A 27593-nucleotide genomic window follows, 5' to 3' on the forward strand; every position below is an offset into this window, starting at 1 on the left:
TTTTTGCTGTACACAATCTTTAAACAGGTAAGATCGATGGTTTATTGCAGATAATATTATTTTTATCGATAAAAATCGATAAAACTGATGAGATAATTGATATAGGAAGATAAGATGCAATTGGCGTGAACCAGCTAGAATTCATAGGCGTAACAACTTAACAAATCCGATCAAATTTATATTTTTAAATTCTATTTTATTGAATATTTTGTCAATTAATTTCTTTATATTTTGCTTTATTGTCGCTCTTTTCAATTTTACACGTTTCAACGTGTGTCGTATCTTTTTTTTTTTTTTCCCCTATCGATGTCTAATTAAAACCGTTGGTCTCCACATCTTTTGCCGGCACTGCGCGTCTGCATCCCGCTGCAGTGACTGCGCGCACGATCGGCTGATGCATCAGCTGATACCTTTCCTCCCCCCCCCCTATTCCCCTGCCCATCAAATCGTGAAGGCCAGGAGCGCGTTGCGCTCGTACTCGATCTGAATTTCCCTTGTCAATAACGAGAAGTTACCGGCGGGAGAGAGACGACGGACGACGGTAGGTATTCGCCAGATTCGTCTTCGTCGTCGTCGTGCGTGCTCGCGTGTTGATATGGCGACGTCGGCGGGCGCGCTCGCACGAGCTTGAGATCCCGAAAGCCGTCGTCTATCGATTATCCTGTCACCGCTGCCGCAGGTCGACGAGAATTAACGTGGCGGATGGGAAGCGCGAACCCGTAAGTCATTCGTTCATAAGAGGTCGACGATGTCGCGTCGAGGCCCGGATTAACCTGCCCAACACCTGCCCGTTCGACATAAATTTCCAGTAGCGACGATGGACGCGGACGAAATTTTATGCAGGATCTTCGGGGCGAGTCCCGCCGAGCGTGCCGATAAACCCAAGGACTTCGAACAATCCAAGTAGGTTTCCTATTTGAAAGAGATCTAGATTGACATGATATAAATTCAGTTATATTTAAATTTCTTTTGTTTTTTGATTAATTTCTCTGATTTTGCATCAATTCCAATTGCTAACCCAAGTATTTTATCTCAGATCATGTCAGAATTTGACTTGGGTGAACGAGCACATCAGAAGATCCCTGTTGAATTTGTATATTGATACACGAAACTCTGAGGATGATAGAGAAGGTCGTATAGGTCCTCATCTCGTCAGATTTGACATATCCATGCATCATGGTCTCTGCATTGTGTCTCCTGATAGACTAAGCGTCAATTCGCAAAGTAGCTTTAGCACGATGCGAGCTAATACAGGAGTGTTTAAAGGGAAATGGATGTACGAAGTACAACTTGGCTCCAAAGGAGTGATGCAAGTCGGATGGGGAACTGCTCAATGTAAATTTAATCAACAGTATGGTGTCGGTATGTTGAAATGTCATCAAAACTACAACTGTTATTGCCAATAATTTTCATGAATGTCATTTAAATTATTTTAAAAACCTTTCAGATTATTTAATGCAGTTAAACTTTAATTAATCTGCTCTGTTTTTTTCTCAGGGGATACTCCAAATTCATATGCTTACGATGGGAATCGCGTACGAAAGTGGAATGTGAGTACTCATAAGTATGGCGAAGCCTGGTTAACGGGAGATATCATCGGCTGTGCACTGGATATGGACGATGGAACGTTAGATTTCTATAGGAACGGTAGAAGTCTGGGCAGGGCATTTGAAAATATACCGATGGGTGCCGGAATTGCATATTTTCCTACTGTTAGCTTGGCTTTCACTGAGAATCTAACAGCCAATTTTGGCTCCATACCATTTAGATATCCCGTAGAGGATTACGAACCCCTGCAAGCCCCACCAACAGCGCAAGTCCGTCAAGCCATGCTTCTCTTTCAATGGATCTCGCAAGTGATCGAACTACTAGAATATTTTAAGAACGTTGACAAGCAGAACGTTCTATGGGAGGATAAGACTATGAGCACTCAAGCGTTTCTTATGTGCCTAGCGAGAGTCATTTTACAGCACATTGGTCCATTGCTCACTATTCCCTATGTCACAGAAACGGTTTTTGTGCCGTTTATACAAACACTCTGCGATTTGAACATAGATGATTCCACGACGAAGTCTACATATTCGAATATTTCCATTACACGGTCAATCCTTTGTCTGGATTTGTTGTGGACATTCTTAGAGGAGCATGAAATTAAAATGTGCTTGGAAAGCACGATACTTCATTTATTATCCGCTTTCCGACATGTTTCTTTGTTACTCGAATATCCGGATCAGTGCAAAAGCTTGATACTGCTGACTAAGATCTGTCAGCACACTGTTACACGACAATATTTCCTGCAACACCTACTGTTTGATCGTGTGCGTTTCGCAAACTTTGTGCATGTAAAACCACTGGATGAGGGTGGATTGACGGATGTGGTAGAGAAAGTCTGGTGGGAAACAAAACCTTTAGATCTGTCAATCGAAGCAAATAAGGCTAGTTATCTTTACGCCTGCGAGCGCATTAAAGCTGCCATATCCGGTACGATCATTTTGCAATAAAAGAATATAAATATTTAATTCATATATATTAATATTCTATATATAAAATAATAACATATATATATTTTTTGTAGAGGTAGAAGCCTTACAAGTCAAGTTACTAGTCACTTTGTTAAATAATACTGATGGAACACCCAAGAGACCGACATCAAGAACCATCTTTTTGAGAAAATTCAAACGTTTTGTTCAGGAAAATCTGATATCCAGTCGCGTAAGTACACAACATAATAGTAAGTGCGGGTGGGGGGCTCTTATACGCGCGATTTATCTGTGTAATTATCGAGCATTTAGTCAGCAAACCTACAGATGTTTTACCAATTCTGCAGACTCCCTTGCCGATCACATTATGTTGCTTTCACCGACTCCTGGTTGCATTCAGAATTTTGTGGGACACTGAAATTGGGACAAGCCCCGTCTATATACCTTGCAGGTGATAAGGCATTACCGAGAATTATTAGACACGCACTTGCGAAAGGAATCAACTCTCTACTTTAGTAACGTAGAAACCTTCAATCATATCAAATGTTTCCCTTTAAAAAAAAACATACATATATTACACATATGACATACTAAAACGCTTGAACGCTTGCATTGTTAATTTTATTTATCGCGTTTATTAACTGTATATTTATATATTAATATGTATCCGACGTAGCTTTTTTTTTATTTTTCTTTTCCGAACATATAAGCACCCGCTTCGTACATCATTATTATTATAATTCGCAAGTATTATTGAGCGACGTTTAATTTACGTAATAGCATTTCCTTATAAATTGGAATGGGCAGGGCGTTCTACGATGCATCGATCAATTACTCTGGAATCGACAGACTTGGTGGCGTAATAACTCACTTAAACAAGACATTCAAGAACGAATTGGTACGCCTCCTAGGTCCGGATCATGAGGTAATCGTTGCTATGGAACAACAGCAACAGCAGCAAAATACTACAACAGCGACGCATGAAGCGTCAAATAACGCTTACGCTACCGCTGCCGTGGTCGGCGCGGTCGTGAGACCGCTGATCGAATTGCCTGTGGCTATACCCGCAGCCATTTACCCTCGTTTAATTAGCATCAACCCGCCGATGGCATCGGCGAACCAAGGTAGCTCCGGTATGATATTGGAGAGATTTGGATTTTTTACGCATACTAGAGAGGACAAGACTCCAATACGTCACGGTCCTGCAGATCCGGCGATGTCATTGATAGAATTGTTAGATGGTATCATCTTATTCTATCATGTAGCAGCGAAGAAGCAACTGGCCAAAGTGGCAAGTTTGCGCGACAGTATGTCCGCGTATATTAACGCGATCGCTGACACCAAAGCGAGACTCAAACACATCGAGCAAGAAACGATCTCAGCGAAAGATCCCGACGCGGAGGCAATTCAGAGAGAGCTACTCCGTACGACGGAAGTATTTAATAAGAAACTGTCGGAGCAAGCGAGGCATATGGCATGGATTAGAGCTGCCGTGTACTCGGAGGAGAAGCAAGCGCAATTGGCTTGGCTGTTAAAAGTGGTCACGCTGACTCTGCAAACCGCCAGCCAACAGGGCAACATGTTCAGCTTTGTGCCCGATTTCTATCTGGAGACGTTGTCCGATCTGTGCGTTAGTTTGCGCGCCCACGTGCATCCTACCGCGCCTATTGAAAACATCCCTGATTATCGGACGATGCTATGTAACGCCGCCGAGTTTTTGTGCGATCATTTTCTTGATCCACGTATAGTACACGCCAACTCCAAGGACATATTGATACTCACGCTCGCCGGTTTTGTATCTAATCCATTAACACTAGAAGCATTGGAGAATGTACCACGTGAGAGCAGGATAAGACTCGTCACGAGTCTATTAAAACCGTATGAAAATAGAGCGTGGGCACAGTCCAATTGGGTCCTAGTCAGATTCTGGCAGGGTAATGGCTTTGCTTTTCGATACGAGAAGAGTCCACATCTTTCGAAAAAAGTCGGCCCGAAATTGTTGCAGCAAGAATCGATTTCTCAGCCCATAAGTACGTTATTTCTTTCTAATATTTCAACTTTTATTGCTAAATCTAAAATCATATCTTTAAGTAGTTTTAAAGTTTAATTTTTATTTTGATATCTTAAATATTTGCTCATTATTTTGTTTATCATTTTAGAACCGTGTCCATCAACGATATATCAAGCTCACGTGAAGGATGTATTGTTGGACAATCCGCAGGCAACCACGCAATTCTTGAACTCGCTGTTGAATCAATTGAATTGGGCGTTCTCTGAATTTATCGGTATGGTGCAGGAGATTCACAATGTATCATCGAGACCAGAGCGGGTGTTTATCGAGTCGAGACAATTAAAAATCTGTGCCACTTGCTTTGATTTGGCGATTTCGCTGCTTCGAGTATTAGAGATGATCTCCGCAGTGGTCCCGGATGTTTTCAGCGATCCCACGCAGTCTTCCAGCGAAACATTATTGGCTAGATTGTGTCAAGTGAGTAAAAATGTTATTTTGCAATCGATCGTTCAAATTATACAATCACATCGTAATTTCAGTTACTCTGTCAAGTATTGAACAGGATGAGTTCGCAAACGAGCTGTTTTCAACACGTGGTGCTATTGGAAATACCGGATTTAGAGTCTGTAGATCACTTTCCTATATTAGCTGCCGTTATTGGTATTCTGCTCGCTCTTCTTGAAAAGGAGATGAATGTCACAAGTAAATATTATAACTTGTAAAACAACTGTATACACAAAATGAACCTTGATAAATATGTTTTTCTTTATTACTCAGCAAAACTGACGAATGAAGTGCCCAGAATAACACGAAGTTTATTAACAGAACCGAGTTTTCAGATCAGTTCTTTGTATTTTGTTCTGGGTGATACAAAATTGAAAAATACAAAGACAAAAAATGTAAAACCCTTCTCATTATTGAACTGTAAGTATTTCATGAATTACCTAATCGTACATAATGTGCGATATATTTAATTAAATTTATTTACTTATATAATAATAGTAATATACACGATTATGTTTGAAATTAATCGCATTTCATCCTTTCTCTGTAGATCAGGAAGATGTGACGGCGGAGGAGATTAATCGAGTGAAACAAATGATAACATATCTTGATACCTATCGCACGCTTTTACCCGATACCAAATTAATAAGCGACGATGATAACACTTGTACAATTTGTTACGCCTTTCCAATTACTGCTACATTTAAACCGTGCAATCACCAAACGTGTCGCACCTGCATAGATCGTCATCTGCTCAATACTAGAGAATGTTTCTTTTGTAAAGCGACTATAGATAAGGTCGAAGATCTAAGCGGAAACGTGTTGCATGATTTTACTAGCGAATTCGCAATTTCGAGAACAACTTCTTGATCCATTGACAAGATTGTTTCAACAGTTGCATATATTGTATTAAAGATTTGTCGTAATTCTCGCGATATGCATTAAGCATCGAGTCCGATAAAACTGCCGCATATAATTTTAATTGTATAATAATGAATTATGTGAAAATTAGGATAAATTAAAAGCAACAGAGAGGTATATAAAGTATCAGAGTTCCTTTTTTATTTATATTCACTAGTGGAATTATTTACAATTGAGCACTTTTTGGCGACAGACGTCAAACGTATCAAAACAATCATCTTCACGCACCTTCGCGTTGCATTCATAGGTAAAAATTTACTAATAAAAATTGTATATACATATATCAGTCTTTTTCTGATACCTTAACTAGTCTTCTTATCTTAATGTAATATTAATGAAAGATTATATCAAACATAAATGCAGATCAGCTTTCTCGTTTGAATCAAGTTTTGTGTATGAGATCTGTGAAAGAGCATGGCACACTATTAAATAGATTACCATTGATAATTTCTATGTTTCTTAGATTGTGCAATATCAAACGCACAGACTCTCTCTGAGTTGTCTGAAGCCGGTAACCAATGGTGGTTTGATCAACGGCTTCTGTACATCTTCAAGAGCCTCCATGAATATAACACCACTTACGAAGGCTCCAATTACAGTTAACAAGATTGCGAAAATGACCAATAGACGATCCTTATTCAAATACAATTCTGGATCTGTGAGAAGAACCTTTTGTAAAAGACAGACGCCTGGCAGTATAAAGATAAACATCGCAGATAACGATCCCAGTAAATTAATAACCGGCGAGATGTCCGGTACCAGAATGGCGATAACCAATGACAAAACAAACCAAATCAATGCAACGATTACACGGACACTGAGTCGATCGACATTCACATTGAAGATACCAAGAAGCGCGTCACGACCGCAATACAATACGATAGGATAAGTGGTGAAATTTTTGAATGCAATCGCGATTATTGCCACAGTCACCACGGTACTTTTATCGCTATAGCCTTGCAAGATATCACTCGGAACATTACCGTTGCCGAACGTAGCGTAGCCGAAATAACCGACGACACTATACGTGCCGAAACAGATCAACATACTGATGATAGCGCACAGTGTGAACTTGTACAAGTTTCGATCCTTCATACAGGCATAAGTTGGTATCGCTGTCATATGACTCTGTAAATATGTAAGATATGCATAGCTATATGTATTTATATCTTTTATGAAGAATAATATCGAAAAATAATATATAGATTATTTCGGATATAGAATTGAATATATGAATATTTTAATTTATGGTATATACCTGATAAGCAAAACAAATGATGGGTACTATCTGCAGAACTTCGTATCCATTGTCTGGCCAGATTTTTATGGGTGGTACAATGCTATTATGCTCGTTGAAACTTTTATAAATTATTAACCATACAACATATATAATGGTTATGCAACCAACACAGCTCGCATAACTCAGAACGTCCAATCTTTTAAAGAAACATAAGGGCAATATGAATATACTGCAAGATAAAGCAGTCACAAACGATCTGGATAGATACCTGGAAAATCAAATATAGATTGAAATAATTCGACGAATTGCGTTTTCTTGTCATTGAGATAATTACCATGTATGACAATAATCAAGACCATAATAAGTGGCAAACACTCTATCGAACTGATCGCCAACGATTATCAGGAACGTTAAACAGCACCCGAAACTATAAACAACTACACAGATACCACAGAGAGTAAGCGATTTGGATCCACATAATCCAGCAACTGTGTCCTGCATAGTATCCATGCCTGTACTATTGCTGCAACTAGCCAATATAACTAGAGCAGCTACGATCAACACAAGGAAACCAAGTTGTGTTAAAATAGAAGTTCCTACTCCACCAGCTTTATCAAAGGCTTGGGGAAAATTCAACAATCCAGCTCCTAGAGTAGTATTTACAATTAAAAAAATAGTTCCCAAGATACCAGCACCTGAAACATGAAACAGATATTTAAGAAATCTCTCATTATCAATTCTCTGCATATTATGCATGATTTTTATTATAATCGTGAAATCTAAAATCTAAATTAGAAGGAAATCTTCAAGATATCTATTCTCTAATTTTAATTTAACTGATCAATTCATTAATTAAAAAGAAGATATTAATTCAATTAACTAATTTCTGTTATTTTATTAAGGACAATTATTTGTGTAATTATATTCTAGATAACATTTTTTCGAAATGATTCACATTCATCATTTCGAAATGATTTGAAATGATTTAATAAGATAATGTCTCGTGTTACACACTTTGCTAATATTGTTACCTCTTTGAGTTTCATTATTGCGCGCGTCCGAGGAACTCGGCTCGGTGGACAGGACCAAATCGTTGGTGGTGAAAAGTGGTTGGAGATTGTCTATCAGATGATCCATGTTTGACACGATCGAGAATCGAACTGTGAATCGGCTTTGTTTTGCAGTGAAGGCGGACGATCCTCCTTCCCTTCTGGCGCGCAAAGTTCACGGATGCTTCACAGATCAGAGGTCAGAATCGGATAAAAAAGAAGAATAAATTCGGCGCGCGAGCAAAATATGTTTCGGCCTTGTGACACGTGGCTACGTCTTTTTTACTCCGCATCCGATATATTCGATATTGCATCGTTGAATGTGAATGGGACATGGGACGATGGGACGCTTGATAATTCTTGTGATAAAACTGAACAGAGGGCGTTTTATCTCTGGGCCCGAAAATTACCTCTCATCTCCAGATGCTTGATGATATCATATCAAATTAAATTAAATTTTTTTAATTTTACGACAATAGAATACAAAACTGATTTAATTATTATTCAGATTATTCAATTTCTAAAATTGCTTTTCCGTTTTTCTATTCGTTTTTTGTCGTTATTAATTTTTGGAAAAAACAACAACCATGTCGAATGAATAATATAAGACATAAGATATATGTCTTCGTGATATCATGCTGTTAGTATTTAATATTTTGATCAATTTCGATCTGACTCATTCTCATCCGATGCGGCACACGCGCGTAATCAGATCAGCTGATGAGTGCCTAACCTAACATTGCATGCATGAGACGAGGTTAGATTCGACTAGATCGGCGATATACATATACTACTCGATTTTCATCACGGTTTTTGATAGGAAAAATCTATCGACGATCGGGATCTCGAAGCAAAGGAATAAACACCCAATAAAAAAAAATTTCGACTCGTCCGGCTATGTTTCAACGTGTATTTACATCGAATTTTCGCAATGTATCGGTAAGCAGATAACACGTGCATTTCTTGCATATCTTAAATCCGTATCTTCTTACATCCATTTCGACATGTTGATTAATTTTAATTTTGGTTTAATTTACTTTTTATCACTTTTTAGTTTTGAGAATTAAAAAAAAATAAAATTATATCGAGATTTAAGTTAATTTACATTGATAGAAATGTTCATTAAGATTTTAATCGAACTTCGATGAATTTATTCGGCAAGATTACTCATAGAAAAATCTTTAACTATATACAATTCTTATTTAATTATTTTATATAGGAATATACAGTTGTGACAATTTAGATGTAAACAAGTGTATTTACTATATATGTATTCTTTTTATTGTATACTTTTTTTATATTTGGTGAAGAAAAGGATATATAAATTGTCAAAGTTTAATGAATTAAATTCTTTGTTTTAAATCCAATGTCACTTATCTCTTTCGAGCAATAATTTGCATGCTATAGATAAGCGATGAGAATAAAGAGGACTACAATGAGAAAGATGAATAAAACCAAAATGTTGCAGCTGCTATCTCGGCTGTGGAATGGATCCAACGGTGTACTTGCAGGTAAACATGCTGAGCAGAAAATGATTTCCATCCTAAGGGACAGATTTCCACAAGCCCAGCTGATTGAAGTTACCGATGTATCAGGTAAAAATTATTTTATATTACATATATTCTTTCATATATATTTTCTTAAAAAATATAGAAAATAATACATTTAACTTAATATTTGATAATTACAATTATATCTTAGGAGGATGTGGTGCTATGTTTGACATAAACGTAGTTGCTCCAGAATTTAAAGGATTAAATACTGTAAAGCAGCATCGAATCATTAATGAGGTATAATCTGCTAAATCTTTCCAAGAAAGAATATAAGAGTATAATCCTCAAATTAAGAATATAATGTTATCAATTTTTTTTTTATTTCAGGTTCTCAAGGAAGAAATTAAAGATATGCATGGTCTTCGAATACGTACGAGTATTCCACAACTTTGAATGTTATCTCGGATAATTGTATGTTAAATTAATTTTAAAAGAGAAATATTTAACATTCTGATTTTAAATCAAACTAGTTATATAATTATTCAATGCAAATACAAATATACAGATTATATATCAATTTCGTTTATATTCGTATTATTTTATTCTATATATTAAATTTTAATACATTTTTCTGAGTTTTACAAAAAAATAAGCAATCAGTTTAAATTTAATGTACATATTTTAAAAAGATAAAATCGGTAAAATAACTAACGATGATCGATAAAGCTGCTAACTTTGTCTAGAAAGTGGTTTACTAGAAAGTTCCATTTACCTCCGTTTTACTTACAACCTTAACCTTAACCATATGGCTGAAGTATGGACATATTTTGTGGAAGTTACAAATTTTAAAAATTAATAAACGTCTCTTTTCTAAAGTTTTTATGTCGGCAGTTGTAACAAATACGTGGCGAAGTGTATTCTGTTAATCTTAAAATTAAAATTAAAATCTTAGATGGATGACAACTGTTATTTGTCATAGTACAACTACTATCATTGTTTGATTATGTGACAAATCCAATTATTAATCCGATTAGCAATTAAAAAGCAATTTTTAAATATATTTCATTTTATTATTTATCGGATAATTTAAAGTAACTAGGTTTTTAAACTGTAAGTTGAATCGTGATCAAATATAAAAATGATAGTCTTGAATATTCTCAGATATATCAATGGATCGCAAAAAAACAAGTATATAATATTTCATTTATATCTTATATCTATTTATTTATGTTATCAATCATATGTTATTTTTTTTTCCTTTTTTAGTAAATTTATTTTTATCATACATTTTATCTTTAAAATACATTAATAAAATATCAAAATCTTATTCTATATATAAATATATAAAAATATATTATGTAAAAATATTTAGCTAAAAAAATAATGATTCATTATTTATTTATAGATTAAAAAATGTTCTATGTATCAATAGAATTGTACGATCAATAACCACAGTAGATACGAAGGAGATTGAACATCTTTCTACTTTCAAAAATGATTGGTGGAATGAGAATGGACCATTAGCTGCTCTTCATGTATATACTCCGATCAGAGTGCAGTTTGTGAGAGATGGATTGGTAAATGCTGGAGTTGAAGTGCAAAATTCAGCTCTTCCACTGGAAGGAATCAAAATTTTAGATGTTGGTTGTGGTGGTGGTATATTAACAGAACGTTTAGCTAGAATAGGAGCTGAAGTAACTGGAATCGATATATCGGCAGAATTAATAAATATTGCTAAAGAACATGTAAAATTGGATCCTAATATATCAGGGAAAGTGAATTACATTAAGACAACTGTGGAAGACTATTCTCAAAAACAAGAAGGCTTGTATGATGCTGTTGTAGCTTCTGAAGTCTTAGAACATATATCAAATCAGGAACTATTTTTAAAGGTATAATATAATAAGAATTACAAAAATTATAGATAAATACCAAAAATAAAAAGAACACGTACTTTTTATAGGAATGCGCGAAGATTATAAAACCAGGTGGATCAATTTTTATAACGACGGAAAATAGAACTTTTGCATCTTGGTTGACTCTTATTGTAATAGGCGAATATATTGTTAGACTTGTACCTTTTGGTACTCATGATTGGAATAAATTCATTGCTCCACATGAAGTTCAACATATATTAGACAATTGTAAGTTTTAAAACAATTATTGAAAAATATTGTATGTATATATATATGTGTGTGTGTGTGTGTGTGTGTGTGTGTGTGTGTGTAAAGATTATATATTATTTAACTCCTTGTATATTATATAACAATTAGTTAATATTTTTTTTTTTATAGATGGTTGCAAAACGAAATTAATTCATGGGATGAAATTTAATCCACTGTTAAACCAATGGTTTTGGTCATCATGTACAGCAGTATTTTATGGTCTTCATGCAATCAAACAAAAAGAAATTAATGCATAATTTTCACAAAAGATATTTTTTGTCACTATTGAACGAATAATTCTTGGGATGTTTAAATAAAATTGTACACTATGTAAATTTGCTTAGAGATTGTGTTATACTTGTATATGAACAAAATATGGTTTATTATATTTGTAAACAAAATATGTAATAATTTTTTTTAGTATAACATTTAAATATAGTCGAAGAATCAAAATATATGAAATCAATACAGTATATGAAAAGAATATATATTTTATTTTAATAGACTTAGTTATATCCAATACACTTTGGAATAATACAATACTATGCTAAGAGGATATATATCAAATTTGATAAAAATAACAAATCTTCATTCTAATTTTTTAAAATATCACATACATATTTGCCTAATAACATACTATGGATAATCACAAGTAAAAATTACAAAGCAATAAACATGAGAATTGATATTCTAAAAAAATTTTTTTATTTATTCACGAAGATATTAGATCTTTTAGAATCTAACGATAACTTTTTGAAAAGGCAATCAATATTTATTTCGCTGGAGCGAATCCTATTCGATCATTCTCCATGTCAAATTCTGTATAGTAACGACCAATAAATACATCGCCTAAAATCCATAATGAATCACGCGTCTCTATACCCATAAAACCACTCATACATATTGTTTTACCAAATTGTGTGACCTACAAAGAATGAAGTATAATATAATATTCTTATTTGAAAACAGTTTAAACTCACAGGAATTGTATTACTTACCTGAAGGACATAATCTTCACCAGTGAGAATGAATTTCTTACCACCGAAGATGAATTCAACGTTGGGCAAATGAGGAATCAGTTTGCAATCCACCTTTAAACAAACATTAATGTCAATAATTTAACAAACATTCATCTTAGCAATTTAACACATAAATTGCTATTATGAAAATTGATTATTTACTATTGCTTCTCCACTAATAATAGTAGCTCCAATAGCTCTATTGAGAGCTGCGATTTCCCTTGATGGTCCAGCTATCAGAGAAGTACCTGTATCCGCAATAGCTTGGCAGCCATTAGCACAGTAAGTTCGACCTTTCACTTTAACTCTATAACACAATAGCATTAGTAATTTGCTGACATATGATCCATGGTTGATATATGTGCAATTTAGAAAATAGCTACTCATTCATGGTAAATTGCCAGTATCCTTTGCGGGTAACAGGAACATACGTAAATTCGCCTTCGTAATGAGCAGGGTCGGAGCCACCCAATATCATTTCACCACCTTTTTCAGCCTTGGGATCTCTATATAAATTATATATTATATTTTTTCATAACATAAAAAAAAAACAAATTAATTAATCGCAAGAAAAACATCTTTCACAAGTAGAATGAAAAAAAGATACATGCCGATTTAAATAAAAACTAAAAATGGCTTGTGGCACCAGACGTTGTTTAACCATATTATAAAAGACAGGAGTTACACCGTCGACAGATATTGTAGAGTAACCCAATCCTAGGATACCGTCGAATTTTGCAGCAACAAAAGTTAATCCTGGTTCACTTACCGCTTCCGCAAATGTTTGATTCCTAACAGTAAGGCCAGCAACCTATAATTGATATCATTAATAGTTGAAAGTACGCTTTAGATTATATTGGATTGTTTGTTTAACAACGACTCACCGAAACTGAATCAGTAGATAAGAACCCAGACAAACTACCAGTACCATATTGAATAGCAAATGCTGTACCATTGCGTTCGTATGTGCTGGATCTTCTGCTATCATATTTATGATGTAACACTATAAAAGTAGCAAATGAAATTAAATAAGTTAATATTAGAGATTTTAAAGAGAGATTTTCCTATTAAAATTTAAATATGTAATATTAATAGTTATTTAAATTATCAATATATTTATAATATTTTTTGCTTTAATATATATGCTATCTCATATCAGAGGTCATATGTGTATCTTTAGAGTAAGTGTGATAAATCACATAAAACACTGTAAACAATTGTAGAACTTGACTTCATAATATTTACTCAATAAACAGTTATAATGTTTGAAATTATTTGCAGATTTAAAAATTTTTTTGAAATATAAATAGATTTATAATCCTTTTTTATTATTTTTAGTCTATATTTTTACTTGATATTAATCATTACAATAAAAGATAACTCAAGGATTTTGCAACATTTAGAGTAACATTAATAATAAATATAAATATATATTTATATATAAATAATGGAATATTCAAAGAAATACTGACATTATAATATACTTACTACAAGCAATGTTGAGTAATCTGCATTTTTTAGATGGTACCCAGAGATTTGAGGAACCAGTGTCAAAAATTACATTAAAAGTCTGTGGTGGAGTTCCAATAGAAATAGGACCATAGTATTGAGCATCTAGATAATTGGATAGAGGTTCTGCAGGTGTAGAGCTAGTAGCTAAACGAACTTGTGTCAGATCAGTGTCAACTTCCTTCAAAGTTTTTCGAATAGATTTAATTCTATACAATGGAATTCTACAAGCAACACAATGAACATTCTATTATATATTATATGCATGTACATATATATATATATATATATATATATGTATGTATAAATATCTTCACTGATGTAAGTAGCATTCGTTCCAAAAACAATGAGTCATGAAAATATCATGCAAGTTTAATCTTTGTTCTAGAAGCTACTTTGTACATGTATGATATAAATATAAAAAAAAGGCAGTCAATACAATAATTATACAAGAAATTTTAGTTAACTAAAAATTTAATGATTAACATCTAGATTACCATTTATATAGATTTAAAGATGTTATTTAAGTAAATAATAGAAAATAATTTACCGTTATCTCTATTTTTTTTATTTACGCAAAATGAGATTTAGGCGTTCGAAATGCAAATTGCTTTGTTCATGACGAAAATAATCTCATCTAATGAGTCATAAAGAAGATGAAGATACGCCTCAAAAGCACATCTTCAAAAATATCTCTCCGTCTCTATGCACTTGACAAAATAAAATTTTCCTACAGATTTCGTCTAATTATCGAGATCTTTATCGCGTATTCCGCGTCGATTCCACGAAATTGAGAATGTAATCTTTAATCTGTATTTATCGCGTGATATAGGTATGTAAATACAACAAACGTTTTTGCGTTCTCACCTCTGAAAACGGTCCGCGTCGATCAGCACAAAGAGTGCGGCGATCACTACGAAAAAACGAAACATATTTTCCGAATTTTCCCGTAGCCGAGAATCGAGATTTTTAGAGGCTCTTCCTTTCGAATTAGCCCGCAATCCGCAATGCGCAACACAAAAGTCGTGAGTACAATCAACCGTCAGAAACCAGCGGTCACGCTAACGCTATTTATCGACAAGCGGCGGCGCTATATATACAAATGAGCATGCGCGCCTGCGTGTAAAAAAAAAACGACAGCATAGGAGGGGGGAACTTTAACTTTAGTGGCGCGCGAACGTTCGAAAAGCGACTCCGATGGATTCTTTCATCAATCAATTTTAAACATATTGCGTCTCGCGTATGCGCATATTTCATTAGCATATTTAAATTAAATTTATAATGATTAATGAGAGAAAGGTGAAATTACGCCTCGAAAGTACGTATTGTTTGCGTTAATAAGATATAGACGGATAATATGCAAATAGCGATGCGTCACTTGTAAATGACTTCTACACAGAGCTTGAACGACATGGTACGCTAATTAGATTGTCGATTGCAACAAAGTGCTTGAGTGTTGTTGAAGGTTATGGAGTTATAAAACTATGCAAAAATTCATATTAGTGACATGCAAAAATTACGGTCTGCCGATAAGGCAAGATTGGAGTCCCTGCTTATCGAACATGCGTTTGAATTTTAACAAGGTTGTCGAAGAGAAAGATACGTAATGGAATGTCAATTTTGTGAATTGAATTGTCTTTTTCTTTACTTCTTGGCTGCTTTTCATTATAATTATTTGTCATAGACCAGCTTTTAATGGTCATCTTCTTAAAATTTCTATAGTACAACAAGACTACACTTCTTATTTTTTGTATGAATATTGATGTATGGATATTTATTTTCTTTTCTTTCTTATCGCATGCTGTCTTAGGAAATATATACCGTTGTTCTGTTTATCATTTCGGAATATCGTCTGCTCTCCAAATAGCTTTGAATTTTAATTGCGTGATGTAGAATTGAACACTTTCCAAGAATAGTATGAAATAGTTGTATCGCATATACTTATTTTCTGTAGGGATGAAAGGATGGTATTTTTTATACTCAATATTATATCATATTTTTTAAACACGTCAAATATTATATAAATTTTCTATAACTTTTTTCTAGATTTTTTTTAATGATCTTGAAGACACGATTATTCATTTCAATAATTTTTTATTTATCTCTTTTAATAATTGCATCAATAATCAACAGATTTGTTTTTAACATCTTTCTAGTTTCCATAATTAGGATAAGTTTAATTAGAATACTTTCAAAGAAAACATAAAATATTTATAAATAACTAAAAGGAACATATTTATTAAAAGAATATACATCTGTTATACAACGATTATCCTGTGTAAGTTTGAATTTCATCTTGAAGTATGACGTAAATTAAAACGGATCATAAAAATCAGCAGTTACCAAGAAACGCAAGAAATAAAAACAAACCTTCATAGAGATTTGTCTGGTTTTTTTTTTTTTTTTTTTTTTTTATACACGTTTGTTTTTCGCGCGTCACTTGGCGCGATGCATGCCGGTCTGTTAGAAGACCCTGATAGAAGACCCTGTCGAGCAGCCAATCGCGAGGCGGCATCGTGCGGCGGCGACTATCCGCACTCTCAGTCTCGAGCCCGAGTCGCAAAGTTATCGTTCCTCTCTCTTTCGGCCCTCGTCGCGCCAGCGAGCCCAAAATTCTTTCCGAGTGTTCGAGGCAGAGCGGCAGCATCAGGAACCAGTGATCGCCGATCCTTTCATCACAGGATCGTCCGCTGTTGTGTCGAATTCGCGTTGCACGCGTCGTCATATCGGAAAAATAACGCGCGCGCGCGCTTAAAATAAACGGCGTTCGCCGGAGAGACTCACGTACGGCCACACTCGCCCACACCACATCGCACCGGATCGGACCGGAGAGGAGGGCGAGAGCCTGCTGTATCGCGTGCGATTCGCTTGGAGACGGTGTCAACGTAGAAAAGGTATACTGGGGAAACGGAGCGATGCGCCTGCGAGACGAAGAGGAGACGAAGAAAGGAGGAACAGGAGCATCGCCAATGTATATCGCGTGTGGATGCATACTCGTCCTTTTCCCTTCCTCCGCTCCCCCTCCTTACCTCTGTTCGCGCGAGTATCGCCGAGACCGGATCGCGCGCGGCATTCGCGGCCGGATTCGTCCGGTCGCGCGATCGCGCGCGTGTCTCTCCCCCGTGTCAAACGTTGGCGATCCTCCTCGGCGGAGTCGCGAGGCGATGCTCGGCGTCGGCGCCACGACGAGCGAGGAGGCGTCGTCGCGACCCACTTTCGCGGGCCGTGCACCTCGCGTGCCGGCCGAATTGCCATTTCTTTATTGTCCTCGTATCGACAAAACACTGTCCTCCCGCGCCTTTCGTGCCCCCCCCCCTCTCTTTCACCTCAACGTTATATCTCGCTCTCTCGCTCCATTAGAGTCCATATCTGCTCTTTTCTACCCCCCCCTTTCCCCCGTCCCTCCTCCTTTACTTCCTTCCTTTCATTCTCTATTTGTGCATCGCACCGATATTCGCATGAGCGACAGACTCCTGTCTCTCTCGCTCCGCCTGAGCCGTCTTCTTTTTCTTCTTTCTCTATCTCCATCTTTGTCTTATCTGAAACGAGCGCGTTACCTCGCGCTCTGACACTCGCCCCGCCGTATTGTCATGCCGGCGTTGGACCTGTATGCTACTGTCAAAGTCGTGCGCTTCCCACGGTCCAGGTTGAGCCTCTCGATATCTTGCGATAACGATACGCGCGGGGGCGATTGTCCAATATCTGTTAATTCGCTCGTTTCAACTTAATGACATTTAACTGAGAGCTCTGAAAACGCCAATAATGTTACTTATAAATAAGTCGTTTTATCTTTAAAATGGTGTGAATATAAAATAGTGATAAAAATAATGATTGCACTAATGATGGCAATCGTCTTTCAGAAATTATTTTAATTTTTATTTTACAGTATCACACACATTGAGTTTGCACAGCTTTCAAAGCATGTTTATCTTGAATCTATGACATATGTCAATGATATATTTTTTGGTTATTCTTTTAAGATACATACCAAGATGTTTCTTGCATAATGTTTGCATTAGAAAGATGTTCCATTGTATGATAATCGTATGATGGTACTGTATCTTTATGTTGTAGAATAAACAAGATGTCGGACCGAAAGGCAGTAATCAAGAATGCTGACATGTCAGAGGAGATGCAGCAAGATGCTGTCGATTGTGCTACTCAAGCCCTCGAAAAATATAATATTGAAAAGGTAAGTGTTTTTCAAATTTTTATCTGATATCTATAACAGATAACGTATTCGGAATATTGTGCAGATGTGTTATGCAAAGAACAAGAAACTTAAAATACAAGTAAATTTAATAAAAATTTAGCATATTTTATAGATAGAAATTTAATTAATTTGTTATAAAATTAAATCATGGCTTGTTGACATCTCTGTTAAGCATAGAATTTTTATTTAAATAGTAGCAATAAAATTTTACATTTGTGTGAAGTAAAATATTAATATTATTATACGTACAGATAAATAATTGAAATAAATTAAAGGCTTTAATGGATTATTAATTGATATTTAGAATGATGACGCAGAATCTGATTTCTTCATCTCTCTAATTTAATAAAACTGAGAGATTCTAATTTAAAGCTAATGTATTTAAATAACGTTTAAATAACATTTAAATGCAATTATCAAAGTTATATCAAATTCGAGTTTCTGTTTTCTGAAAAATTACTGTTATTTGTTGTATGGATTATCTTATACAGGATGAGATTGTTAAATCAATACTGCTATTGATTTTATCATTAATATCCACTGGTTTTGGCTTTCAGGACATTGCAGCATTTATCAAGAAAGAATTCGATAAAAAGTACAACCCAACGTGGCATTGCATTGTAGGACGTAATTTCGGTAGCTATGTGACGCACGAAACAAGACATTTTATCTATTTCTACCTTGGTCAGGTAGCCATTCTTCTCTTTAAGAGCGGATAAACTCGTTTCGCTATCCTCCTAAATTCCATCCTTTTTCCTTCCTCCCTTCCTCCCTTCACTCACTATGCAAAATACATACATTTAAAATCACCGCCATGTGTAAAAGAAAGTTCATTACTCATTACGTATACATTGAAAAATTTGTTTTAAAAAGCAACACATGCTCCTGATAAGCAAGTGAAGAGAAATATCAACGTTTCTTGATATATGTTTCTTGATTGTCGTTATGTAAGTGGGAGGATAATCCGGAAAAAAATTCTAAGGAGACAGTCGAAGGATAGGGAGATAAACTGGAAAAAGAAAGAAGAAAAGAATGACATACAACTTTACATGTTGAAATGTATTTTGTATGCCAAGAAGTTTGTTGTGTTCTTGTTTTATATTATTAGGTAAATATACAGAATACGGTTGAGTTCAATACTGGCGATTTTAACTTAGTAAATTTTAGCGTAATTGTTTAACATGTATAGTGTTCAAGCAACACTCTAAATGCATTACATATTTCGCGTTGAGTGGGTTCGCATCAAGCGTACCCTGCTTGAGTCTATATAAAATTGAAAATACATGGTATCCGTTAAATAATCGCCAATACTGAATGTAAAACCAAATGAGATTGATTGCCCCTGCAATTATGTTATTTTATATCGATTGGTAACTGTTGTCGTCTCTTACGTACTGCGTACCGATTAATTTGATTTTGTACTCGCTATGCAACTGCGATTGACATTTTTGGTTAGTTTAAGAATTGTCAAAATGTTTGAATGGAAAAGGAAAAAAAAGGAGCTCAATCTCTCGACGTATGGTGATCATCACTGTGCATCTAATCTAAACCGATAACTTTATTTCGATCGGATATAAAACTAACATGCTATTGAATAACTGTTTGACTCGTTCATTGCTACCTTCACAATTTTTATATTGTGCACAGACTATACTATAACATTAAAAAAAAAAAAAAAAAAAAAAAATAGGAAAAAAGACATTTTATCTCGAGGCGATGCATACTTAGGGGAATATTCGTTTTCAGAGAGAAAATATCACCTGCCCATTTATTAAATTCTTTTATGTAATATTCAACACTCCATATTACGGTACTTATATATATATATATATATATATATATATATATATATATAAATATATATATAAATACAAATAAATATATATAAATATAAAAATATAGATTATACATATATGATATACTATTTATACATAGAGTGCAATCTTCAAACAATTTTTCATGCAATATTTGATTATCATAAACGTTGCTACATTGTTCAAATTTTAGACTGATTATTAAATAATATCAAACCACCATCATAATAATCCTTTTTTTTATAGGAGTTCGCAATTTGCCATTTTTGTAAGCGGCGAATATGTAAAGCAGAGTGTTCGAAAGTAAAATCACGATAGAGAAAACATCTCGAATCATACATTGAAGATCGACTTGTCCTTGAGAACATCTGGAAATATCCGACCTGATATATTATTACACGTTTCTTTCCTTTTATTTATTTATTGTACATATATTCTCTTTCCATCAGGTTTATTGACTCATAAATATTGCATATATTAATAGTGATACAGGATGAGCTATATCTTTACAATGTTATATGATGTACGTTATGCTTTCGCCGTACTTGCTACATGAGATCGTTTCACGAAATATATCGCTAATAGGTTCAAGTTTAATCGCCGGTAGTAAAAGCCAAATGTACCTTGTATACATTTGACTTAAGTGGGAAAAACCTGTTACGCTCTTTGGCGGCGGTTGTCATATTCGCTTAATTTGCCAAAACTTTAAGACTTGCTTCCAGAACGCGCTTTTTCGAATCGCAAACAGAGTGCAAAGTATCGAAAACGAACTATTTTTCGTACAATCCGAGTAAATACGAGTTAACAAATAAATATTATGGGCATGAAAGTCATTTTGGTTTTTTGGAATCGAGTTTTCGAGAAGATGGAAGTCGCTCAGTGCACCTCCGCCGATTTCACGATCGAGTCTACATGCAGAAGATGCGGTAAAAGCAGATGAATATTATTGTGCTTAACAATAAAAATCAGTTCCACACACAAAACGCTGTATTTTTCTTTTCAGCGAGGTGAAATATATATAAAACAGGGAGCAAAGTTTGTTCTATATATAACAACGATATTGAATGTCATAAGGTTGATTTTTCCCTAAAATTACGTTGAAATAATAGGGAGAAAAACGAATTACGGTCACGATACACACGCACGTTCATAATATATATATCTTCACACCTACGCACGCGATATTGCTAGGAACATCAATAATGTGTTTTTGATAAAATTCAACCTTGTGACTCATAATGCGGACTAACCGACTAGATGGACTACCTGTTGTGCTTTGCATAATTTGCATAACTTTGTTAGACTTGTGTATCTCACTTCCGCCCCTAACAACTATTAATATCTATGCTTCTGCAACGCCGCGCACACGTCCGTATCTATATATATAAAATGTACGTGTCGTGTGTAAAAGCGATACATGCTTTCTTACAGAATTATTTTTTAACTGTTACTTCCTTTATTTTTATTTGTGATATTAAAATTAATAATGCCATTAATATTATATTTATTAATTTCCAATCTATCGCTACATAAGCTGTATAACGTAGTTACAGGATTCGATAAATCTGAGAATGCATCGTAATCTTTTGAAATTATTTATTTCAGTACGTATTTACATACATTTTTCAGTCTTTTTTTGTTATGAATTAAAACTTACAAATTAAAATAAATTTGACTATATTACAAAAGATTCCTTCTTACAAAATATTTTTAGCTTATTACATTATCCTTGATAATTAAAAATTTTAATAAGAAATTAACATTTCGATGAGTATTGAAATACAACTTATATGTATAATATATATGCTAATGATTGATCTAGATTTAGATTTAATTATATTGTTGTGTCAAAAATCAAAAATCTTTTTCAGAAATGCAAGTGAAAGAAATAATTGAAATACTTTAGTATTCTTTCTGAATATTACTACAAATTTCTTGCAATGCTTTTCGAGTAAAAAAATTTGCGATTTGAAAAAAGTTCTTTCTGATAGAAAAATAATTTAAATTGAAATGCCAACATTAATTCTAAGATAAATTATTTAAAGATTCTACCGATAACATTTTTTGCAAAATTGTACAGACTAATCTCTACAAATTTTAAAAATTCATTAAAAATTCATGACGTGACAAATTCAATGCGTGATCATTGAAATTGTGTCATCAGACTTAAAATTTTGTCATACAACAATTCCTTTACATCCTTAGCCCACATAAAATCCAAGTGATTAAATTTTTCAAATGGTACTCGCAATTTTCCAATTGGGTTGCCAAGTTCCTCATACAATTTATCAACATCCTGCAAATGATAAAAGATATAAATATATTAAATTAAAATAATATTATTTAGCAATTTATTTAACTTAATCATCTGAAATATTTCTAAAATATTTATTCCATTCTAAAATATTTATTCCAAGAATATACGAAATTCATACGTATATGTATGAAAAAAATAAATATCCTAGCAAACATATTAGGCCATTTAAAATTGAATAAACTGATTAAAAAGGTACAAACCTTGACGTTTGCTAACCAATCGTTGGTACTGTAATGCAACGAAACTGGCACTTTGATTTTTCCTAAATCATAATTAGGAGGATTAATTGTGCCGTATTTTCTCAAATTGACGATCAATGTATAATCATACTGTCTAAATTTTCCCGCTGTAATGAGGAAACCTGAAAATAGATTTGTTATTGTTTAATTTTATAGAATTTTTATATTAATATTATTTTATATTATTATTTTATAAAACTTTTAAAATTTTTGTAGAGAATTTGCATATGATAGACATCGTTCTTACAAAATACAGGAAATACAAGATATATTATAAAAAAAAAGAAATGAAAATGCACTTACCAGAGTTTACGAGTTGCGCATAATGTATCACTTGCTTCACTGATGCTCCAGCCGGAGTATGTTCCAGAATTATTGGTAAAAGAGTCTGCAAAAGTTATAGCGTCATAAATGAATAAATCGGATGAAATTGAATTAATAATAAACTGATATTACACTGATTTACTGATTCAAACAACAAAATAAATGATTATGATTACAATAATATTACTAGCATAGAATGCTATAATAAACTGGCTTATTATTCGGTAAATAATTATCCTATCTCGAATTTTGGAAAACAAAAATAAATAATATTAAAAATAACATCGTACGGTGTTCATTTGCTCTTGGTCGAACCCAGCGATTAAAAAAAGCACGTTTGAACATAGAGGTTGCGTGATAGCGTCTTCTGCGCATATTAATCTTTGAAATTTTTTTAATATTTCGGGAGTAGGTGTGAACTTATGTTGACCAAGTAATTTGAACAATACCTACAACAAGACCATTTTGTAATCATCTATTAAAAAAAGATTATTATTTACTTTATCGCGATTGGAATTACATACATCGAGTGGGCCAGCAAATTTGGCTAGGAATTGAAAAATGGGACTAAATATCCTGCCGCAATAAGCAACCGGCGCCATCGCAAACATCGCTTGGATCTTATCTTGATATTCTGGCCGTTCCGAAGCCATGACGAAGAATGTGGTGGTACCCTGACTATGACCCAGGTAAAATATTTTTTCACGACCAGTAGTATTTATAATGTAGTCAATCATTGCGGGAAGGTCGTACATGCCTATTTCGTGCCAGCTATAAGAAACGATTCCTATAAATTATTTGCCGATCTTGGGTCTAGAATAGATAGTCTAAATTAATAAGAATATTTATATGTAATTTTTCAAACACGCACGCACACTCTATATATTATGTAGAGTGTTATAAAACGAGTGCAAAAGTTAGAGAAGCTTCAGAAATTTGTTTGCATCTATATTAAGATATAAATTTGTTCTTATATGCATAGTTATTTAATCTAAATTGACACTATTTTTTATATAAAAAAACATTACAAATGACTTAAAAAAGCTTAATAATTTATTTTTTTATATTTTATAAAATTCATATTACCCAAAGAGATCAAATGCTCGTCAAATAAAAAAATATGGGATTGTATTAGCAGAAAAATGATAAAAATATGATGACCGATAAATATTGGTAAAAGAAAATATTAGATATTTTTAACGATTTATTGTCTATTCACATATCTAAATATTCCGTTGCACTAAAGATTCTTGACTTTTATATTATGTGTTGCTCTTGCATCTCTATAATATTATTGTCTCTACAATATTATTGTTATTGCTTGCGAAATGTGAGATATTAATCTTGATATTATTTAATCATTATGTTTAAAGTATCTTCCATTGTAATCTCATAATCAGAGAAAAGAATATGATTGATAAAGGAAGTATGATTGCATTTTTTCAAAAAAGATAATACACAGATTAATTTTATCTTTACGCTATATAAATGTCGTAATTGCTTATTTTGATATATATCTTATTTATCGTGTTGTATATTTTTTTATCGCGCTATATATATTTATTGATTAGAATTTATCATTACGTAGAGGAATCATTACGTTATAGGAAATATTAATTTTTTTGAGCTTGTAAATAAATGATTGCAATTCCTTAAAACATAATGTTGCAAGAATACAATTTATGTAAAAACTGTGTGAATTAAAAATTATTGTGTGAATTTCAAATTATTGTCATCACAGCATTATTATATTTTAATAATTATATTTATATTTATTAGAAATAATAAATTTCAACCACCAGGTGCTTGTTGAAACTTTTATCCGACGGTGAATAAAGCAAGTATCACACACGTGCATTTAAAGATAAGATTAAAGATATTTGACATTTCTATATCGAATTCCTACAATCTTACATTCCGATTTAAACTTTATCTCCAAACACAATCGTACCGCTGCTAACACCTTAATAGTTTTGGACCTTATTATTTACATAATAATAAAGGTTTGTCTTTCTTATTACTTATATACATATGTATTCTTACCTGAAGCTCCAGTAAAGTTCTTCTGGGAGATCTTTGAGCATGTGTTTGCGTGAATATGTATTGCCACGTACATTGCCGAGCCAAACATCATATCCCGCATCCGCCAGAATAAAAGCTGTAAAAATGTACAATTAAAGCTATAATTATTTTTAATATTTTTATTGAATACAAACGCCGAAATATACAGGCGAAGAAAGCAAAAACAATTAATAATAATTAAAAATAATTAACGTATATAATAATTCTTTTAAGCAGAATGAAAGTTTTTTTTTTTAGAAATAGTTTTCTTACCTAAACCTTTTTCCGGTCCTGATAGAACCCAACTTGCTGAACTGCAAAGGAGACCATGCATTATAAATGCCACGGGTTTTTGTACATTCGAATCGATAGCATTAGCTCGTCCTGTTATCCGATGCATTTCCAAGATGTAACCATCAGAAGTGGTTACTTCATGTAGTTCTCCATTATAACCGTGTTTACGCACTAGTTCTAACTAAACATGAAATAAGATAAAAACTAAGCAAGTCACTAGATCGTCGTTAAAACGATTAAATAAATACGATTCAAAAAAATTCTTGATTCATCATATTTATACGTAACGAATAATATTTGTAACATATAAAAATATTTATTATAACTGTCTAATAAAATTAATAAAATCTAAGTAATTTTACGCACGAGGAAATAAAAAATGAATTTATAAAGAACTGGTTAGTGTACCGTTCCTCTCATAGAATTGACGGAGATGTAAAAATATTTATAATTAAGCATTAATGTTTATGTCCGGAAAAATATAAAATTATTTGAAAAATCACTTCCTTTTCAATTAATACAAATTATACTTGTATAATTAAAAAAAATTTTTTTCCGTTCGCGACAGTTACACTTACGGTGGTGGATGGTTCCGCTTGTATGAATTCAAAAAAGTATGGATTCTCGAACTCTTTAATCGCTGGTATTAAATCTATCGGCGTGATATCCAGTGACACATCCGTTAAGGAATATGGCATCGCGCTGGCAGATGCCAGAATTGAAATTAGAGGAATTAGCAACATTATTGTGTGTAAACTGATCAACTCGAACTGTATTGTGCGCGATTTTCTTTCCGAATGTGAGCGTATATATATATATATAGAGAGAGAGAGAGCTGCTTATTTACTAAAAATACCACCAGAGTGTTTGCTATTTTATGCGATCTTATCAAATGCTATTTATCGTAATTGATCTGTCATAATTTCTGATTTGATAATAAATATATCGATATATTGGACATCGTGATTTCAGATGTCAAAAAAAGCCTTCGATTTTAAGGTGAATTTTAAGGTGAATCGATTGTTTATCTATGAAATAATATATTTCACAATTTTTTGCGCATAAGTGCGTATCTATACGCAACATCTATATGCAACATTGCATATCTGTTTACACAATCTTTATTAGATTCTTAAAGAAGGAAAAAACGTGATAATAATCATTCTTGATAAAATGCAAGTAGATAAGAAATCTTTTGTAATCCTTGATTTAAAGATTTTTCATTTTAGAGATTTTTTATTTCGTTAATCATTTTCTTTTATATACTACTAATTGATTTATTCTACTTTATTTATTTCAATTTAAAACTCCCATTTAATTTTTTAATTTAATTGATATCTCAACATTGCAAGATATTAATTTTAATTCATTTATTATAATCTTGTTTATTGATTTTATTATAAATAATTTATTTTATAGAACATAATTTTTATAAATTAAAGAAAGTTATTTATTATTTATATATGTAAGAGTAAAATAATGATCCAAGGAAAAAACAACGAATACTAGAATAAAAATACTATGCGAGAAAAAAAATTAAAAAATAATATAAAAAAATGGGATTTTATAGGAGTGAATGCAAAATGCAAAATGCAAGATATATACATTAGATTTTAAATAGATAAAATATTTTATGATGTGGCAAACACATTAGTAAGAGGTTGATAAACGGTATTAATATCGGATTATATATATCAAACGTAAATGTCATTATCTTAAAATTTTATCACTGAGGAAAACATGTCAAGTCTTGTCAAATTTTATGGATTAATTATCGCAAGAATTTGAAAAAATGGATATTTATTTCGTCTTCGAAAAGTTCTTCATTGAAGTTATTATTTCATTGTACACAAGCTTCCTCACATCCTTAGCCCACATGTAGTCGATATGATTAAACTTTTCATTTGCTACTAGAGTTTTACCGAAGGGATTGCTCAGCT

General features: G+C 33.3%; 8 protein-coding genes across 9 annotated transcripts in view; 4 read left to right on the plus strand and 4 right to left on the minus strand.

Moving 5' to 3' along the window:
* Positions 1–112: 112 nt before the first annotated feature.
* LOC105434349 (E3 ubiquitin-protein ligase RNF123) lies at positions 113–6197 on the plus strand. Its single transcript, XM_089085149.1, has 10 exons — positions 113–903; positions 1037–1362; positions 1498–2481; positions 2576–2712; positions 2828–2931; positions 3288–4510; positions 4640–4968; positions 5031–5193; positions 5269–5415; positions 5546–6197. Exons 1-10 carry the CDS (start codon positions 818–820, stop codon positions 5863–5865), a joined length of 3819 nt encoding a protein of 1272 aa, XP_088941275.1. The 5' UTR covers positions 113–817; the 3' UTR covers positions 5866–6197.
* Positions 6036–8322, minus strand: LOC105434348 (sodium-coupled neutral amino acid transporter 7). Its single transcript, XM_011650047.2, has 4 exons — positions 8188–8322; positions 7491–7851; positions 7175–7424; positions 6036–7044 (listed from the first exon to the last, which is right to left on the minus strand). Exons 1-4 carry the CDS (start codon positions 8291–8293, stop codon positions 6391–6393), a joined length of 1371 nt encoding a protein of 456 aa, XP_011648349.2. The 5' UTR covers positions 8294–8322; the 3' UTR covers positions 6036–6390.
* Positions 8323–9000: 678 nt separating this feature from the next.
* On the plus strand, positions 9001–10275 carry LOC105434347 (bolA-like protein 3). Of its 2 annotated transcripts, none has more exons than XM_089085155.1 (4): positions 9001–9144; positions 9613–9800; positions 9907–9995; positions 10086–10275. In XM_089085155.1, the coding sequence occupies exons 2-4, from the start codon at positions 9620–9622 to the stop codon at positions 10149–10151; spliced, it is 336 nt and encodes a 111-aa protein (XP_088941281.1). In that variant the 5' UTR covers positions 9001–9144; positions 9613–9619; the 3' UTR covers positions 10152–10275. The 2 variants fall into 2 exon arrangements, with proteins under 2 accessions (XP_088941281.1, XP_011648347.3); XM_011650045.3 differs by having other exon boundaries at positions 9026–9144; positions 9674–9800; positions 10086–10157.
* Positions 10276–10422: 147 nt separating this feature from the next.
* Coq3 (ubiquinone biosynthesis protein COQ3, mitochondrial) lies at positions 10423–12347 on the plus strand. Its single transcript, XM_011650049.3, has 4 exons — positions 10423–10886; positions 11104–11590; positions 11662–11842; positions 11993–12347. The coding sequence occupies exons 1-4, from the start codon at positions 10837–10839 to the stop codon at positions 12118–12120; spliced, it is 846 nt and encodes a 281-aa protein (XP_011648351.1). The 5' UTR covers positions 10423–10836; the 3' UTR covers positions 12121–12347.
* On the minus strand, positions 12339–15483 carry cathD (cathepsin D). The gene is made up of 8 exons (XM_011650050.2): positions 15259–15483; positions 14371–14615; positions 13767–13885; positions 13494–13693; positions 13266–13388; positions 13045–13189; positions 12862–12954; positions 12339–12788 (listed from the first exon to the last, which is right to left on the minus strand). Exons 1-8 carry the CDS (start codon positions 15321–15323, stop codon positions 12636–12638), a joined length of 1143 nt encoding a protein of 380 aa, XP_011648352.2. The 5' UTR covers positions 15324–15483; the 3' UTR covers positions 12339–12635.
* A 1415-nt stretch (positions 15484–16898) lies between these two features.
* On the plus strand, positions 16899–20291 carry LOC105434352 (dynein light chain 2, cytoplasmic). The gene is made up of 3 exons (XM_011650051.3): positions 16899–17285; positions 18466–18583; positions 19162–20291. Exons 2-3 carry the CDS (start codon positions 18476–18478, stop codon positions 19321–19323), a joined length of 270 nt encoding a protein of 89 aa, XP_011648353.1. The 5' UTR covers positions 16899–17285; positions 18466–18475; the 3' UTR covers positions 19324–20291.
* Positions 20292–21999: 1708 nt separating this feature from the next.
* On the minus strand, positions 22000–26482 carry LOC105421966 (lipase 3-like). Its single transcript, XM_011631150.2, has 8 exons — positions 26232–26482; positions 25633–25834; positions 25342–25456; positions 23823–24069; positions 23589–23747; positions 23278–23362; positions 22936–23096; positions 22000–22714 (listed from the first exon to the last, which is right to left on the minus strand). The coding sequence occupies exons 1-8, from the start codon at positions 26394–26396 to the stop codon at positions 22562–22564; spliced, it is 1287 nt and encodes a 428-aa protein (XP_011629452.2). The 5' UTR covers positions 26397–26482; the 3' UTR covers positions 22000–22561.
* A 762-nt stretch (positions 26483–27244) lies between these two features.
* LOC148938287 (lipase 3-like) overlaps positions 27245–27593 on the minus strand; it is a 3655-nt gene continuing 3306 nt past the window's right edge. Inside the window, exon 8 of the mRNA XM_089085153.1 lies at positions 27245–27593. This exon is cut by the window's right edge and continues 22 nt beyond it. Coding sequence (XP_088941279.1) covers positions 27454–27593 — 140 coding nt within the window. The 3' untranslated portion in view covers positions 27245–27453.

This window comes from Pogonomyrmex barbatus, unplaced genomic scaffold (genome assembly GCF_055798465.1).
Source record: "Pogonomyrmex barbatus isolate J1 unplaced genomic scaffold, ASM5579846v1 scaffold1, whole genome shotgun sequence".
Lineage (NCBI taxonomy): Eukaryota > Metazoa > Arthropoda > Insecta > Hymenoptera > Formicidae > Pogonomyrmex > Pogonomyrmex barbatus.

Coding starts and splice junctions, on each gene's coding strand:
- cathD (XM_011650050.2), bottom strand. CDS start 15,323: ATGTTTCGTTTTTTCGTAGTGATCGCCGCACTCTTTGTGCTGATCGAC. Junction 13,190..13,265: donor TGGCAATTTACCATGAATGA/GTAGCTATTTTC, acceptor ATTGTGTTATAG/AGTTAAAGTGAAAGGTCGAA. Junction 12,955..13,044: donor TTATTAGTGGAGAAGCAATA/GTAAATAATCAA, acceptor GTTTGTTTAAAG/GTGGATTGCAAACTGATTCC.
- LOC105434347 (XM_089085155.1), top strand. CDS start 9,620: ATGAGAATAAAGAGGACTACAATGAGAAAGATGAATAAAACCAAAATG. Junction 9,801..9,906: donor TGAAGTTACCGATGTATCAG/GTAAAAATTATT, acceptor ATTATATCTTAG/GAGGATGTGGTGCTATGTTT. Junction 9,996..10,085: donor AGCATCGAATCATTAATGAG/GTATAATCTGCT, acceptor TTTTTATTTCAG/GTTCTCAAGGAAGAAATTAA.
- LOC105434352 (XM_011650051.3), top strand. CDS start 18,476: ATGTCGGACCGAAAGGCAGTAATCAAGAATGCTGACATGTCAGAGGAG. Junction 18,584..19,161: donor AAAAATATAATATTGAAAAG/GTAAGTGTTTTT, acceptor TTTGGCTTTCAG/GACATTGCAGCATTTATCAA.
- LOC105421966 (XM_011631150.2), bottom strand. CDS start 26,396: ATGTTGCTAATTCCTCTAATTTCAATTCTGGCATCTGCCAGCGCGATG. Junction 25,457..25,632: donor AGGACCGGAAAAAGGTTTAG/GTAAGAAAACTA, acceptor ACATTTTTACAG/CTTTTATTCTGGCGGATGCG. Junction 23,097..23,277: donor TGCGCAACTCGTAAACTCTG/GTAAGTGCATTT, acceptor ATCTATTTTCAG/GTTTCCTCATTACAGCGGGA.
- LOC105434349 (XM_089085149.1), top strand. CDS start 818: ATGGACGCGGACGAAATTTTATGCAGGATCTTCGGGGCGAGTCCCGCC. Junction 1,363..1,497: donor TAATCAACAGTATGGTGTCG/GTATGTTGAAAT, acceptor TTTTTTTCTCAG/GGGATACTCCAAATTCATAT. Junction 2,713..2,827: donor AAAATCTGATATCCAGTCGC/GTAAGTACACAA, acceptor CCAATTCTGCAG/ACTCCCTTGCCGATCACATT.
- LOC105434348 (XM_011650047.2), bottom strand. CDS start 8,293: ATGGATCATCTGATAGACAATCTCCAACCACTTTTCACCACCAACGAT. Junction 7,852..8,187: donor CAATAATGAAACTCAAAGAG/GTAACAATATTA, acceptor TTCATGTTTCAG/GTGCTGGTATCTTGGGAACT. Junction 7,045..7,174: donor TCATTTGTTTTGCTTATCAG/GTATATACCATA, acceptor ACATATTTACAG/AGTCATATGACAGCGATACC.
- Coq3 (XM_011650049.3), top strand. CDS start 10,837: ATGATAGTCTTGAATATTCTCAGATATATCAATGGATCGCAAAAAAAC. Junction 11,591..11,661: donor ATCAGGAACTATTTTTAAAG/GTATAATATAAT, acceptor TACTTTTTATAG/GAATGCGCGAAGATTATAAA. Junction 11,843..11,992: donor TCAACATATATTAGACAATT/GTAAGTTTTAAA, acceptor TTTTTTTTATAG/ATGGTTGCAAAACGAAATTA.